The 17,205-nt window shown below is 31.4% G+C and overlaps 1 protein-coding gene across 13 annotated transcripts in view; it reads left to right on the top strand.

Moving 5' to 3' along the window:
• LOC130902399 (uncharacterized) overlaps nt 1-17,205 on the top strand; it is a 215,283-nt gene that overhangs the window by 137,783 nt on the left and 60,295 nt on the right. For 5 of the 13 annotated variants that reach the window (XM_057814505.1, XM_057814506.1, XM_057814517.1 and 2 more), the window contains one exon: nt 5,758-6,000. The exons of the other annotated variants lie outside the window; for them this stretch is intronic. In XM_057814505.1, coding sequence (XP_057670488.1) covers nt 5,758-6,000 — 243 coding nt within the window. The remainder of the gene's footprint in view (nt 1-5,757; nt 6,001-17,205) is intronic. 13 annotated transcript variants of the gene reach the window in all.

The following is a 17,205-nucleotide window of genomic DNA, read 5'->3' on the forward strand; positions in this document are numbered from 1 at the left end:
TAAGAAATTGCTTCGGGGTTAAATGGATATATCTCTGTAACGGCTAAGTCCTAAACGAATGAAAATATGTCGCCAAATCTCTGTTTGGTTATGCTTCTTTCTTTGTGAAGTATTCAGTATGAAAGCGATTGCTCATCCCAGTAACATCCATAAGCTTTAAAAACTGCTTTGTTCATGTGCTACAGTTCGTGTGCTGAAGTTCGTGAATATTGTTACTCGGGAGACAAAAAGTGTAATGTCATATGGGTCAGATGTCTGTACAATAGATGTAACTAAGTGTCATGAAGAACCATCGAAAATTAGGAGACAGTTTATACTTCCCATATATACTTGTATATCGTTCCTAGTTTACCTATTGAATCAAGGTACAATGAGACTTCTCTAAGTGTGTCAAAGTAATCTTTCACAAGCTACCTATTCAACTTTTCAGCTCTAGCCGGATTAAGATTTTGCGCCAGCCGAAAGGTGATTTCTGGATGAAGATTTAAAAACACCTTCAGCTAATACCGATTAACTAATCGTTTGTCGTGCTCAAAGTTGTGTGGTAGATGGTCCTTCTCACAGTAATTAAAAACACAATTTCGTAGAATCCATTACATTAAAGAATCACCTTGTCGTATGATTCGGCTCCATTTTGAGGACTTAACACCGTTTTGTTTCCAAGTTGCAGCTTTCTATTTATATTTTCACTCATATAACCGCTTAAAGTTCTTCTACATATATAATCAATATTTTCGAGGAGTTTTTGAATCAACCTTCTTGAAGATTTTTTTCGGTCCACAATGATCAAAAATTCTTGCTGTTTTAAGGTGACATCTGCAAAAAATATTAATTTAAACATGTTAATGTAAATTGTAAATAATTGTAAATTCACATCAGGATCAAACTGCCACAAACGGAGTCGGTTAACACTCGGCTAACCTAACCTAACTACGGCTTGTGGGCATATAACCAACATGGGCATATTCCCTTACCTTATACATACATACCTTATTTTTAAAACTGAATCATATCATTCAGCTTATTGCATCATTCTATACATTTTTGGGATACCTACAGAAAAATATTTATCTATTTATTTTTTGGTTTATAGAATATCTATTACCAAAAGAATGATATTCATTACAACAGGAAATAGTAGTCAGCATTATTTGCCGTGCGTCACTATGATTTTGAACAATAAAAAGATTTGTAAATGTGCTGGCGAAGCTCCGTTAAATAACTGGGTCAGATCAAAATGTAAAAATTCTATCAAAAGATAGAACCATTAATCTATAAATTATCGTTGGACCATAATTTTAATGAAATTATGGAATCTGATGAATAAATTTTTCATTGTCATTTAAGAAACATAAAAGTTACGTTGCTGAAATGCTTATTAGATTCCAAAAGCTCACATCTATTCTTCCATAATTTTACGACAATTTTTGTGAACTAGGATAAAAAGGTAGAAGACTATGCAAAGTTGAAATATCAATAATCTGATTGAAACTGAGTAGGATTGATGTTGATAGATTGATCTTCAATTCCAATATATTTTATTTAAAACTAAAATTAATTTTTGAAATCAAATTCACCATGGTGGTATGTTGAGGTCTATTTCATTTCATTATAATCAGACATATTCTGGTTCTCTAAATCTAAATAATATTCTGCAGCTTCATCACTCCAATAAAGTATATCATGTAGATGTAGACATATTGAGTTTTTAATTTCTTTTAACTCTCACACAAATTGCCTATCATTGTTCATAATTCCGAGAATTTAGTATATTGTTCTAATATATTTGTTTTTGTTATTAAACAGTCCCAATTTTAGTTCTCTTCTGATTAAAAATCAGTTTTTAAAACAGATAAAAAATTGACTTCAATATGCTTCGGTTGAATTCTATCACCATAACCTTGAGATATGGGCGCTTCTTTTATAGATTTTGTAATGGCGTATGGATACCCCTATCTATTTAATGACGTTGACAACTTTTTTGGACTTTCTATTACACCATGTACCCAGATCGCAAGGTCTGTACTCGTTTCATTCGAAATTCATCATTCTCATATATACAATTAGGTTTATATGAAATTGTTTTTCATTTCGTCTTGACCAATAAACGTACATTATTACTTCCTAACAAAAACATTGTTATTGTGAAAATCGAAATATTCTAGTCTTGATATTTTGAGGAAACTTGCAACTCTAATACAGCAACAATTTCTATGGATCTTGTCTCAATCGAACAACTGCATTTTTTGTAATTACTTGAACGTATCTATCTCGGTATACCATTTTTAAGATATCGGAGATATTTTCCGTGAAAAACTACATTTAAATTCGTTTAATCCATTGGTTATGAAAAGACAAACATACCTTTAGTATATGACAATCATAGAATGTTTTGAAATTTGGAATCGCATATTTATGATGAAAAGATTTTCTTGAATATCTGTTTCATTGGTAGTTTTCCATCACTATTTCAAATTATGTAATTGAACTGAGATTATTGATTTTAATATAGAATTTTCCATCCCTAATACCTTTGATATAGCACCAAGAAAGAACTCAATATCTAAGTTATATTGCGGGCAAATCAAAATTTTGAATAACAAATGAATAACGCCAAATAGAATGAAAAAAATTCATCCCAAATTCTACGAAAATGATTTGAAAGGACTCTGTCCTCACACATAATCATATTTTTCATGCGGGAACATCTGTTTATAACAATTCTCTCTACAAATTCACATTTTCCCAACAAAGAAAATGGAAAATAGAATTTGTCATACATTCAATAAAACTCTTCGAAAATCAATGAGAAAGTGGAACTGAATAAACCGAAATTTTTTGTGTTATACTTCAGGGAAAAGGAAAGATATTGAGCTGACCTCCAATAAAAATGAATGCCGTAAAGAAGAAAAAACTTTGAAATTTTATTTAGAAAACCATCAGATTTATTCATCAAAAATTATGTAGCCAGTATAGCTCGTAAAACAAAAGAAACAAATTAACAAAAAATAGATTATAGATAACGTCGATGATTTGATGATTAGACTTATTTTAGGAATCATTATGCAACGTTATAAACTAGAATATTCCAAAATACTTTGAATTTAGAAGGAAAATTTTTCCGAATGCAAATCAACAGTTACGTGAAGTACTATCTATTCTTCGAATAATTATTCACAAAATAGATGCACAAATCAAATACTGACATTTTATGAAAGATTACCCAAGCAGGTGTATCTCAAAATATGTTGCAATGATTTTTATTTTGAGTTAGTTTTACGTCGTTTTAGAAAAAAAAAAAAATATATATATATATATATATATATATATATATATATATATATATATATATATATATAGATAAATATTTTGGGTGAGGCAAGTATTATTCGGAAATAAAAATACAGAAGAAGTTGGAAATATATTCAAAACAGAAAATCTAGGTACAACTATAGAATTGATGCAAGACATTTTCAAGAATGATCATAATGAAAAAAAGTCTCTGAAGAATATTTGTTCGGAATTCCGACATAAAGAGATACGAACGCACTTTGTTTTGAAAGTGTATATACAAGGTGTTTCTAAATTCATGCATCAAAATTCAGCGGGTGACTGCTTTTATTTAATGATGATGGGTCTTTTCGACAACAGAATTTCCTCAGCCCAGCCCTCTCTGAGATATCACCCTTAAAAGGAGGTGACTAAAATTGAACTTTTTGCATAAAATTTTTGTAATACTAGAAATTTGAAATTCTGTAGTTTTCGTATACTCGCAAGGGAATAACTACGGGTATTTTTTGAGTACTCCTCTTACAATATATGGAGGTAAAATAAGCAACCCAAGTTATTGAGAATTATAGCCGATCAAATTGAGCTCTTTTCATCCTGTATTTTTGTGGAGGATCAGCCCAAATTTCATCCCTATTCAATTACAGCTTATCAAATATTTTTGAAGCATCGACTATTGCTCTCTATTTCTTTCTGTCCTGCATCCGTTTGTTCCAGTCATGTACTCCCAGACTTTGTATATCTTACACAATTTGATCTTACCATCTATTTTTTGGTCTTCCAGGCAATTTTTTCTCGTTCGGTCTCCATTCTGAAGTTATCATTATTACCCTGTTGTTTTTCCATTCGTTTAATGTGTTCGTACCATTGTATTTTTTTCTTCTTCGTACATATTCGTTAGTCTCATAGTTTCAAAACCTTTTTCTCAAAAACAATGGCTGCAGAGAAAAAAATAAGCATTATACTTAAGAAATGACCCATAGTTAGTCATTTGCAAACGCACGAAAATAATTTTCCAGTTTTACTGAAATTTAAAAAAGTGACTTAATTATAGTCACTAGCGTATAAAGGTGATGTCTCGGAAAGAGGTAGACTGAAGAAATTTTGTTATAGGAAAGACCAATCTTAATGTCATATAAGCAATCACCTGATTTTTTTTGCATGAATTTAGACACAACCTGTATATAACAGCGCAATGGCCGCATCTGCCCATCTGATTATTTATTTGTATTTTTAGTTTAATCTTGGTTAGTAAACTTCTCCATTTGATCCTGTCCTGTAAATCGTCTTTCCATCTTTCTATACCCAAGTTTACTAAATCTGCCATCAATTCTTCATTCTTCCTATTTTCCTTTTCTCCTCATTCTCCTGCCCTTAATAACTTTTCCGTTATTCTAAGCAGTGGGTCACCTCTTCAAGACAGTATTTCTTTAATTGTAACGTTGATAACTGAGCTTGGGATTTTTACAATAATTTGAATTAGACTGTTGGTAACAATGCAGCGAAAAATATGGCTTAAAAATAAATAAATCCAAAACGAAAATAATGATAGTTAATAGACAAGACAACAATTCCTCACAAACATCAGATTTTGCAAATTACGAAGTAGTAAAAACAATTGATTCTTTCTTAATTAAAACACTGTGAAATACGCCGTCGTCTGACTATAACAAGATCAGCGACTACCAAGCCAAATAAAATATGGAAGGACAAATCTATAACGAAAATAACGAAGCTCCGTCTAGTTGATGCTCTTATCTTCAATACGAGTATCCATGGACAGAACACCGAACCAACGTATCCGTATTACCAGAAATTGGTCCACATACAAGCTGCTAACCAGAATAAACGGCATGTATCTGCAGTACCTGGGACATATAGCTAGAAAAACAGAAACAATGGAACAATTGATCATAGAAGGGAAAGAAGAAGGCAAACGCCCAAGAGGCAGATCTCCAACTAGATAGGTAGATCAAACAAAACCCTCAATAAATATGAGACTGCATCATGCCGAAAAGATTGCATAAGAAAGACAAGCATGGAAGCAATTGCTGAATCAAATATAAATTCATCCTTTGGAGGATAATAGAAAGGTGATGAGGAATCAATGCAGTACTTGAAATAAATTTCTTCAATTCTATCAGATATCGGAATTATTTATTGATTAGTGAATGTTTCTAGATGTATGTGGAAATAATGGAGACAATAAAAACTATCGAGAAATATACACTTTCTTCCATGTCCCTTACCCATAAGTGAGGATGTTTGCATGTGTAAATTAGAGCAATAAATTTTTTTAAATTAAGTTCTAGGTTCGATCTATATAAATTTTCCTTGGAAATCTCTCAATGTTTGTGACCAAATTCTATTCTTTTAGTGTTCATATCAACTTTTTTTCTAAACATATTTCGTTGGAATGAAAATATTCCCGTCAATCGCACAGACCAAAACTGATTAATTTTTTCATAGAAACTACAGAAGTTGATCAAATTTATCAAGTGCTTAAACAAGCTACCGAAATATCTAACAGCAAACCGCGGGTCAATGTAGAAATAATAGCTCCAGTGGAAAAATCCGCTTCTGGTTCTAATCCTGGAAGTTCCGGTAGCTCGGGACAAAGTTTAAACCGCAGAGGTACGCCTCTGCAGCCAACTAGGATTCCTGGATCAACCTTAGCAGTTATTAACCCCGCTCCCTGCTCTACCAGTTCAGGTTTGTTTATCCATGAGGTAGTTGAGAAACACAAGTTTTATACAATTTTTACTAATACAAAAAAATTAGGAAAACTCAATTTTGATCAATTATAATATGATTCAACGTAACTTTTTTTATCTTTTCAATTCACGTTATTCTTTTTAGTGTATGGATTTTGATATTATTCGACTCATTTCTTGTCTGAGCCTTGTGATTGGAGCATATTTTTCCTCGCCATTCTTCAGAATTTTTAAAATGTAACGCTTTGTCTGTTGAATGTAATGTCTCTAAATTATGCAATCATTTCTTATTCACTAGGGCTTCATTTGAAATCAATGAAATTGCAAATTAAAAAATGAAGCAGGCAAATATTGTAATATTTTAACGAATTATTTTGGAATATACGTTTGAGTAGAAATTGTATAAATACTTCTTATTATTTGCTTTCCTTGATATACATGAAAATATAAAGGTGTCTTTAGAACGGTTTGTCGTTAGTGGAGTATAGTATAAGTGATCAATTCATTCAATGGAAATGTATTTTGGACGAGTTTATGTACTAGTAATATAATTTTTTCATCTTTATAAATAGACAAAAAGAATTTTTCTATCGAATAAATTACTGAACCCTTTTTTATTGTCTTTATTCCAACAATTGACCGACTGTGTCTTTATTCTGAGAAGACACACACAAATTTGTATGTTTTGTGTTACAGTTTCTAATTTCAATTCTTTCACTATCAGATTTTCTGTATTCAATGCATTTACTTATGCATATTTCTCTATCTGTAGTTTTGATATTCACTTTTATATACATATACGAATCAATTTAATAGACATAAAAGTGTTTTCACCATATATTTGTAGATACTTAGGAGACTCAATTACAAACATCTTTCGTTATTAAAAAGCGGCATATCCGATTCATACATTAAGTACATTATAAAACCACTTCTCTAAATATGGCGCATGTAGAAAATGAAAATATCAAGCATCGAAATATTGCCCAATGGGATCCTTCCCACGTTATCTAAGATCATAGAAAGATTGGTCAAAAAAAGGCTTTAATCATTTCTGTTTAAATATAAAATACTTACGACTCATCAATTTGGATTTTTACATAACAAATGCTATATTCTCCCTCCTCAATAAGGTGTACTCTAGCCTAAAGAGCCATCCTCTGCAACATCATTTTGTTATTTTTCTAAAGCTTTCGATTGTGTTAATCACAATATTTCCATCAACAAATTGCAATACTACGGTTTCAGGGGAACACCTCTCGCATGGTTTGGGTCATACCTTACCAACAGAAGTCAGCTTGTAACGGTCGATACAACGATGTGATCTTGCAAGCCAATAGAATGTAGAGTGCCACAAGGCTCAATACTAGGCCCTATTTTGTTTCTTCTTCTCTTTATAAATGACATCACCTATCTAGACATCAGTGGTAAAATATGTCTATTTGCAGACACGAATCTAGTTTCCCCTGGAGCAACCTAATCACCCTCAAATCATGGTGCGATTCTAATCTTCTCTGTCTCACCGTTTCTAAGACCAAAGCTTCATACTACAAAAATACATTGCACCTTTTTTTATTGGATAAAACCAACATTGACGTCGTTGAATCTGAATCTTGACTCAATTTGAGCGAATCTTCAAACTACAAATAGCTTGGACTAAACAGTAGGGCTCACTGCGGGAACTTCTTTAAAAGATTAAAAATTCCTTTCTTATTCATCTTTGAATGCCGAATTCGTAAGCACGCTTCTTCAATTATCAGAAATAACGTTGCACGGCTATCCACTTAGGAACGCGGAGCACGACCTTTACCTACCTACTCCACGTTCAGAATTAGTGTAGGGCTCATAATTTGACAATGTAAAAAATGCACAATCACTTGCCAATTGAAATCAAATCGATATCATCTTCTACCGCATTCCGCGATAATTTGAGTGCATATTTACTGGAAACTACCTTCTACTCTGTAAACAACTTCTAATAATAATCTTCGATTTCGAGAATGCCGAATACTGGTTTAATTTTTGCTATGGACTTTGTTATCCATTGTGGTTTTCTTCTGTATATCGAAATGTTATTTCATTCAGTTATTTTTATGTCTTTTTTTAGTTTTTATAAGCTTTTGTCTACAAATTGGAACAATTTTTTGACAACAAGGCATTTCTCTCTCTCTCTCAAACTAATCGGTAGTTCATTTTCCTATCTCAAGTTTTCTCAGTGTATTAATTTCAAATTTCCTCGAGTTAATCAGTCTTTTAAGACGTCAAACTTCATGATTGGCATTGTGACCTGTAGTTGACTGGAATGAGGTTAACGGTTCGTTAATTAAATCATTGATTGCCTCTTTGGAATGTAAATTACAGGGTTTTGTTGTTGCTTCGAGTTAACCCAAATTCATAGTTACCAAGAACATTATACGTAGCTTAATATCATCATAACTAAAATTTATTATAAGGGAAAAAAGTGAAAAATCAATCAATCAATCAAATCAATTTCAAGTAAACACTACCAAATACACAAATTTGTCGTCTTAATACAGATAATATAATTACTGAAAGTACGCAAGTAATTGCATAATTGTTATTTTTGATAACTTGATTTACTAACGTTTGAATCATTTCTCGAGACAGAACTGAAATAGTTGAAATTCTCTCAGTGATAAATAGAAATATATTAACATCAAAAGAACTAGAACACGGAATAAGGAGAAACATTCATTTGAAAAATCATCTAATAATGCCTTGATAACAAGATAAATTCTTTGAACATCTACCAAAAAGTAATAGTGGAACTAGTTTACATGAACTACAAAATAAGAAAAAGTATCTAGATGTAGGTGACAAGGATCATAATGATTCGTGAAACCTAAAAATCATGTAAACAGGTACACATCGTACACACTAATATCTGCATTAACAGTAAAATCCATTTTTAAAAAAATATGTCTAAAAAGATTTCCTATCATTGAAGGAGAATGGGAAGAAAAAGAAAAAGCAATAGAAGAAAAGAATATATTCATGTCCAGCTGTATTTCTTGTCGTAGTTCAAATAATTGATGAGCTCTCACACACAAACTCGAGCATAAGCCTGAACAATACAACTTTCTGCTAATATCCAACATTATTAAAAAAAATTTACGTATAATAGTGACTCCACACGATACAAACTTTTGTTCGTACGGATATCTGTATAGACTAAGAAATCGGAGTAGAAAATTTTACCCGAACATTTGGATAGAATGTTTATACAGACTTTTCATTACTTTTTGTTCGAAAATACAATTTAAATTTCTTAGCTACGATAAATACGCAGACTTACATGCATATTTCGACTTTTGGATCGCACCGATATTCGTCTGTACTGTCTAGTTTGCACAGAGTAAATTCTATAGAATTTTATGGAAGTCGTATCGTGTAGACCCACCATAAAGCCGGATCCACATCTCACATAAATTCTTTGTTGCTTAGCATTCGCTAAAATTTTTTGCAACGCCCATGATTTATGTCAAATATAGACGTACATTTCTTACGCAAAAATTTTTGTCACACACGACGCAAGCTGCAGTTGTTGATTCCTCAACAAACTATTTGCGACACATAGTACTAACTGTCGTCACGCAAATTCGTGAAGAAAATTTACTATTTTTGTCGAATGAGATTTCCAACTTTCGTCTTCCTTGTTCTGTGCTCTTCTTCTTTTTGTGTCTTTAGTACTACCTAAAGGCCGAAGCAGGGTTGTGGGACCGCTGTTGTATGGCGTTTCATATACCAGCAATAGATTGAACTACAGCACCCTTATTTGTAGGCGGCATATATGTACCAAATCAATGCTTGAACAAAAATCTGACACATTAGACTTGATATGAAATTAATTTTATAAGAAATAAACGAGAAGCTACAATAGAAAGAACTTATTTAGATGACAAGGGAAAAACTTAATTACAAAGATAGAAGAATATATTGGATATAAGGTAGAAACTGCGAGGTTGTGAGTTAGTAGTTACACAAACAGTTTTTAAAGACTATGTGGCTTATAATTTTGGGGGTGTACAAGCTCAAGCTATAAATATCCCTAAAAAACCCAAGGGTATTATTGACGTACCTAGGTATGTAAGAAACAGCAACCTAGCTATAATGAGAAGACTTAAAAGATTTGAATCTATTGAGCTAAAGTAGTAGTAAAAACAGACTACAGTGTGCATTATGTAATGTAATAGCAAAGACAAAATGAAAGTGACAAGACAAAAGTAGGTCTAACTCAGTAACATACGTCAGTTTCCAAGATTTGAATAAAACTCTTATCTTCACATAGTTTTAGGAATTGACTGACGGGGGCTGGAATAGGTGTATTTGGTACCTAAAACGAAGTTTATGGAGCTCTTGGTGTGTGTGTACTTGTTAGTGTTGGTATAGTGGTCTATAGTGTTATTGGAATGTTTTTGGTGTGATATATAACGTACACACATCAATTCATAGTACATAAATTTATGTGAGGAAACTTTAAACATATAAACCTTCGAGAATAAACGTTATTTTAAACAAGATAGCTTCATGGTTTTATCTTAGTGAATTCACCAAAAAAAATTGATGATAATGGTTTATACTTCCACATCATCTAATGTCAAACTATTTCATCTTGATTTCAGTTAAAGAGAAGCTCATAAATAGTTTTTTGTCTGTCTATATGAAGTTTGAATTTTAGAATTAAAAATGAAGCAAACTCGCACTCTATACATTTTTGCACACGTTCAAACCAGTTCTGAACATGTATTTGAATGTCTTCAACAGTTTCTTGAGGTAATGAAAATAGCTGCCCATGCATCTTTTATTTAACAGTGGGAAACAAGAAAAAGTTATGAGGAGATAAATCGAGTTAATACGAATATTTAAGTTTTCTCTTTCTCAAATATTCAGTTGTTTGATATGCTTCACGGGAACTGGCATGCGAAGTCTATCTGGAACATATATTTCTCACATCTAAATGTTCATGCAAAAACTATTATTTTGCAAGCTATGACATCCTGAATGACAGCCATTTTGGTCAACCTTCTCGATATTAAACACTAACGGACACACGACCATTCTTCAAATTAATTTTAAATAGTAGCGATTCTATGCATTGTAGCCGAGCTTAAAATAATAAAAAATCATCCAATCATCCTCACGGGTGAATTCCCTTTTTGCAAAACTTGCTACTTTTAAACGTTCACTATTAACAGCTTGCTCAATAAATTTTTAAATTGTTACAGGTCGCAATAACAAAAGTCAATAATCACAAATACGGTAGTGCGACAAATACAACTCATCAACGCCACTTTTGTTCGATTGTATAAATATAAAAAGCAACCATTGTGTTAATACTCAGTTTCTAAAATAACACATATTCCATATTTTATGATCAATTAATTTAAAAAATGATTTGCATACATTTTTCTATAATAAATTCGTATCAATTGAAAGTAAGGCCAATTCTTTTATTGAGAACCAAATAAACAAGTAACAAGAAATTCTAATTAATCTTCAAGGTAACTATCTTTTGTTCAGTACTTATCCCAATGTTAAATCTATAACTTTAAGCATTTCTGGAACGCTTCTTTCGGTATGGCATTCATCTGCTCCATCTTGATTTCTGAATGTCAAAATTTTTCTTTTTAAGCACATTTGGTGCTTGAAAAGAAAAATTTAATTTCGAGTGAAGACAATTCCATTACATTAGTTGAAGTTAGATTTAAAGATGTTAATTATGTAGTGAAACTGTTAGAAAAAAATTGCTTTAAGCTAATTTTCTTTACGAAACAACTTGAAATGAATTATCTATTCCAATACCTTCTCTATTATATTCCACTAACTGACAAAACACCGGAAATAAATTTATAAGACTGCATGATATTTCAGTTTTTATTTTTTCACTTTCCCTTCTGTCATATCCTTCCTCGTATTCCAAAAAGGTCAAAAAGGTCGTATTTGCACCCTCGGAAGCTGGATAAATTGGCTTAATAAAAGAAAATACGAAGTTATAAGATTTTGATTGCAATACCTGAGCCCTAGATGAAAGCGGGGTATAGAAATAAGATATTTGGAATTGTTGTGGTGAATGACAAAAACTTTTGAATATAAAAACAATCTATTCTTTTTAGAAAGTGATCATACTAAACTAAGTTTGTTAAAGTGATACATACATATTTGATATGAACTTGTAAGTTTTTAAAAGCAGTGAATATATGTGTAAGCGTAAATTTTATCAACGTTAGTTAACAACTATTCAAACATATTCACAAAATCAAACAATTCAAAATCAAGCTATTTGTCAGAAATCCACCGCTCAACTTTTTCCTTCAAACTTATCCAAATTTGTTCTAGAGAAAAATTCAGTTTCAGTAACTTTGAAATCTTACTTCAAGTTCGTATTCAATGTTGATTTTATATAATCCAATCTGTTTTGGAGTTATAACTGAAAGTGACTGGACTAGATTAAGTGTCAATGTTATTAATTTATTTCTCGTTGGAAATGTTAAAATGGATTCTTTAACGTTAATTTGAATCCTTGTAAAATACAGAAAGAACTGAAAGCAATTTTCGAAGACTGGAAGCAACAAATTTGAATTGAGAATCTTTTAATCATTCTGTTCAAGAAAATATTTCAGTTAGAGCGATTTAATGAAGAGTTTGTTATAAAATTGAAGACTTTTAATACGATAGCTCCTCTTGCTTTTTTATATACATACGTTTTTGTTGGGAGCAGTTATGTAAAATTCATTACTCAAATTCTATCCCAACAAAAACAATCTACGATCTTGCGCTACGTTGAGAGAGCCGTCGAAAGGATGGACATACCGATTGGAATAACTTAGAAAGTTGTAGAGACGACGAAGGCGAGAGAAATTAGAAATACCTGAACAATTCCACTTTAATTAGTGATGAAGTTGTAATAAGATGTCTTAAGCAAGCGATACAAGTTTTCACTTTAATCATTATAGATAAACGAAAAATCGATCAACAATAACTATCTTCTTTTAATATTTCTTCTATTTTAAAGGTAAAGAACTAAGTTAAAATAGTTGATACATGTCGACATTTCCCACTTACCACACTTGTTTTTCAGTATTTCCACAACTCAATTTACTATAATAACTTTGAATTTACTCGAACTATTGGGATGATCAGTGATAAAAGAAAGTTCACTATAGTTAAACTACTTTTAAGCGAGTATTTTGAAATACGTTCTTTTATCCTCCAAACAAAATTTAAGGAAAAGCATCTATTGTATTCCTAAGTTTCTTAACACTGTATTAAAGTTTCAAATGATTTGAAATGTTTGGAATCCGTTACTTTTCGATAACTATAGTTTATAATCCAGTTTTATAGGTAGATGCGATTTTAGATATATTGCTATAACACCATTCAGCGTTTAAGTTATTGATAAGTCAAAATTATTGCTTTTATTCTGATATGAAAGAGTTTTCTACAACCAAATGGGTACAATCAGAATCACTGGCATTTTTCATAACAAACCATCCACTATATACTATATCCAAATTAACTTTGTACTAACCCACAATTGAATTAGTTTTTTATTGGATATCCCAATTTTATTATTCAATTAAAACCTCTAGTAGTAGACATACGCACTTATAAATGAATTCCAGGTTCTTCTCGATACCATTAATTCCCTGCGACTGTAAATACTATAACCTTTGATCTATGATAAAGAATTTTTATCGAAACCTTCGGTGTATAACTTCCAAATTAAATAGCTATTTAATTTGAACTCGTGAGGTTTAAATTTGGAAAGTAATTAAAATTCATTTGTTCCAATATCTTGACTCAGCTAATTTCTCCCTCTATTCCATATTCAAGAAAGCACAAAATTAAATGAGGAAGGGTACAAAATACGACATTTCCGACCTGGATTCATTGTATGAGAGTTTTAAAAAGAAGTTAGTTTGAGATTAGAGTTGACGGGGGTAAAATAATCAGCAGAGCATGTAAAAGCATTTATCAGTAGAACAAGTGTCTAAATAGATCCTAGGAGCATTAGCTCGAGTGGAAGTAAAATTGTTGCAGGTGAGAAGGATAAGTGGTATCAATATATACAATGCGGTCCATAGGTATGGAATAAATTCAATTTTAGCGTTATTATGTACTATGTGAAAAAATCTAAAACAAGTCGATCTTTATTCTTAAATAGACAATTTACAGTATGATAATAATATCCTCCTTCAGAAACCTCTCTGATTTATAAGCACATTCTCAAAAGATTTAAATAAGAAAGCGGATCGTGTAACAACTTGTTGCAAAGAGATTTTAGTCCTCTGTTTAGCAATATGAAGTTTATAAAAGATGTAAAATTTTAATAATGTATCACAAAACGTGGAATGAAGATGATAATATTGATAGTGTACTTTACAATTGAATTAAATATTCAAAATCACCACCATTCACTTCTTGACTATAACCGAGACGATTTTGTAATTCTTGTGTATGACCTCAGGAGTTAATTTGTTAAGTTCTTTCGTTAACTTCCAACTTTTAAATCAGCAAAATTGTCTGCTCTGTTAGACTATTCTTTAGAAATAATCAGGTATTTTCATATTTGTCCTGCTAAACAGCAGGAAAAGATATTTGAATTTATTTAATTTGTGGTGTCTTTAAGTTGTATAAATTCTTGTGGACATCTTAAATTAATTCATAGAATTCAAAATTCAATATTTAAAGTATATATTTAGGGGAAGGAGGATGAGCTTACCATCCGATTTGATTAAAATTACATGTTTCTAGAATTATTTGGTAAAACTGCCAATAACATTTTATTGAAATAACGAAAATATATTTCCATAAAATATTACACTAATATGAACAAATATCATTGTACTTTCTATTTAATGAAAACAGAAAAGGGAAAGTTTGAAGGTTTGATGTTGGTAGTTCAGTTGAGAAGGAAATTTCGGTTTTAAGAACGAGGCGACCACTAGGATCCTTCACCATATTTTGAAAATTATGTAAGATATTTCTTCATTTATAAAATATTAATTCGATATATTTGTACGTATTAAAAAATGTGATACATACAACTACAAATTTCCATGAATATTGTTATCAAGCTCCAACGAAGAGTCTTGTCGATTCATTTATCATAGAGGATTCAGTCTAATAGTACTCATAATTATCAAAAACATTAAATTTGTTATTACCTACATCGAAACTATTGTTTTTCTAGAAGACGGTTGAAAAATTTCTCTAGAACTCTTAATGCATTACTTAAAACATATATAATCAAAATAAAAGTTCATTTTATCTGGCGTTTTATATAAGGTTCCATTCAAATAGAGCTACAGAAAAATGTTTTGTATAAAGAAAATCACTATTTATAGGATGGAAAACGAATCAAATCAGTACTCACTTGACAAGTGGTAGACTGTAACAAATCGATAAACTGCTTCTTTATATTCGGACAAAGTTTTAAGATATTTTTTAAAAGAATAACAATAATAACCAATAAAAATAATAACAACAAGAAAAAACTAGAAGGCATGATGATATGAAATGACTAGTATTGACTACAAAAAATCTTCAAATTGGTCAATCAACACAGAATTCATATCGTTCTCTTAAGAATTATGTTTCTGCTCCAGTCAATAAATTTTTATTATAAAGATCTAATTGATTATTTCCTCTAGGAACAAAAACGTGTGCACAAATGTTGAGTCGTTAGACCTGAAATAGGACCAGAACTAAACATTCTGAAAGCATGAGCATTTTTAATCAGAAATTCATGCAATTGAAAAATGTATCTTGTCCAATATAAATAGCAGCTATCACAAACTGGAGATCATCATCCTGCCTGATAGCCAAGCAGCAATTAGAACTTCAGTCTCTAGTATCATAAAATCCAAACTCGTTTAGAGAAATAAAATAGCTGATAAGCTCGCTAAAACTGGGGCAAACAAACTCTTGATGGGACCTGAACCCTTCTGTGGTATGAGCTACAGCTATCAACAGGAGTCCTGTTGGGGCACTTCCACCTCCATAGACATCTAAAGATGCTAGACAATACGGCGTGCAGATTTTGTTGCACAGAGGACGAAACCTCTATCCTCATTCTCTCGAAGCGTATAAAATAGAAGACAGAAGATCTCTGGCAGCTACAGACTTTTAAAAAGAATGGGATTCAGAGATCAGAACACTGAGCTCTCCAGTATCGCAGCAAGAAAGGTAGACACAATAGATCCTTTGGGTCACAGTGTTTAAGATACCCCAAATATCCACATACATACATATACAGTGCTTTTCAGATAAAAGTATCCACCTTTAATAACTTTTGTAATACTGGTATTTAGAAAAAATCCAAAAACACGTAAATTTATGTTGGAAGGGGCAAGCATTATGGCTTATTTAAACTTACTGGAAAAGCCACCCCCTCACCCCTAGCAGCATCCCCTTTATTTTTTAAAATTACTTTTAATATTTTTTATGTAAAATTTGGATACTCCTCTTTGAGCTGATTTCAAAAATGTATAATACTTGTAGGTTAAAGTGGTTAGTTTATGAGATAAACAATTTTTCTTTTAAGAGCACAAATTTTACTTATTATTTACTTTCACCTTATTTGCCTGTACTAAAATGGGTTGTACAACAGTTCAAACTCTTTAATCTTTTTAACTGTGTTATTTATTCTACTTAAAAAATCCAAACAACAAAAAACTCTACTTTTTATTAAAGTTTGACATTGTCAACTAGAATTTGTAGTCACTATTGATAGTGTAATTTGATACATTATTTATTTTGTTTCTCTGAAATGGTTTACTCTTTGCAAGAAAGAATTGAAATTGTAGGTTTATACTACCAAAATAATAATTGTGCAAGAGCTGCTGCTAGAATATTTAACGAATTACATGACGGAAGACATGCAACTCAAAAGTATATAATTCAACTGATGGAGAAATTTACCACAACAGGATCTATTTGCAATAAAGTGCATAAGCAAGAGGGACTCGTAAATAACGAAGCAATCCAAGTGGCAATTTTAGGGCAAGTCAGCTTAGAAGCTCAACAACCCCAATCGTTGTCAACAATAAGTAGAGCGATCGGTGTTTCATCTTCTACAGTTTTCCGAGTTCTACATAAATTCAAGTACCACCCATACAAAGTTAAGTTGGTGCACGAGTTGAATGAAGATGATTTTGATCGTCGTCTAGAGTTTTGCTAA

The sequence above is a fragment of the Diorhabda carinulata genome, chromosome X (genome assembly GCF_026250575.1).
Source record: "Diorhabda carinulata isolate Delta chromosome X, icDioCari1.1, whole genome shotgun sequence".
In the NCBI taxonomy this organism is placed as follows: Eukaryota; Metazoa; Arthropoda; class Insecta; order Coleoptera; family Chrysomelidae; genus Diorhabda; species Diorhabda carinulata.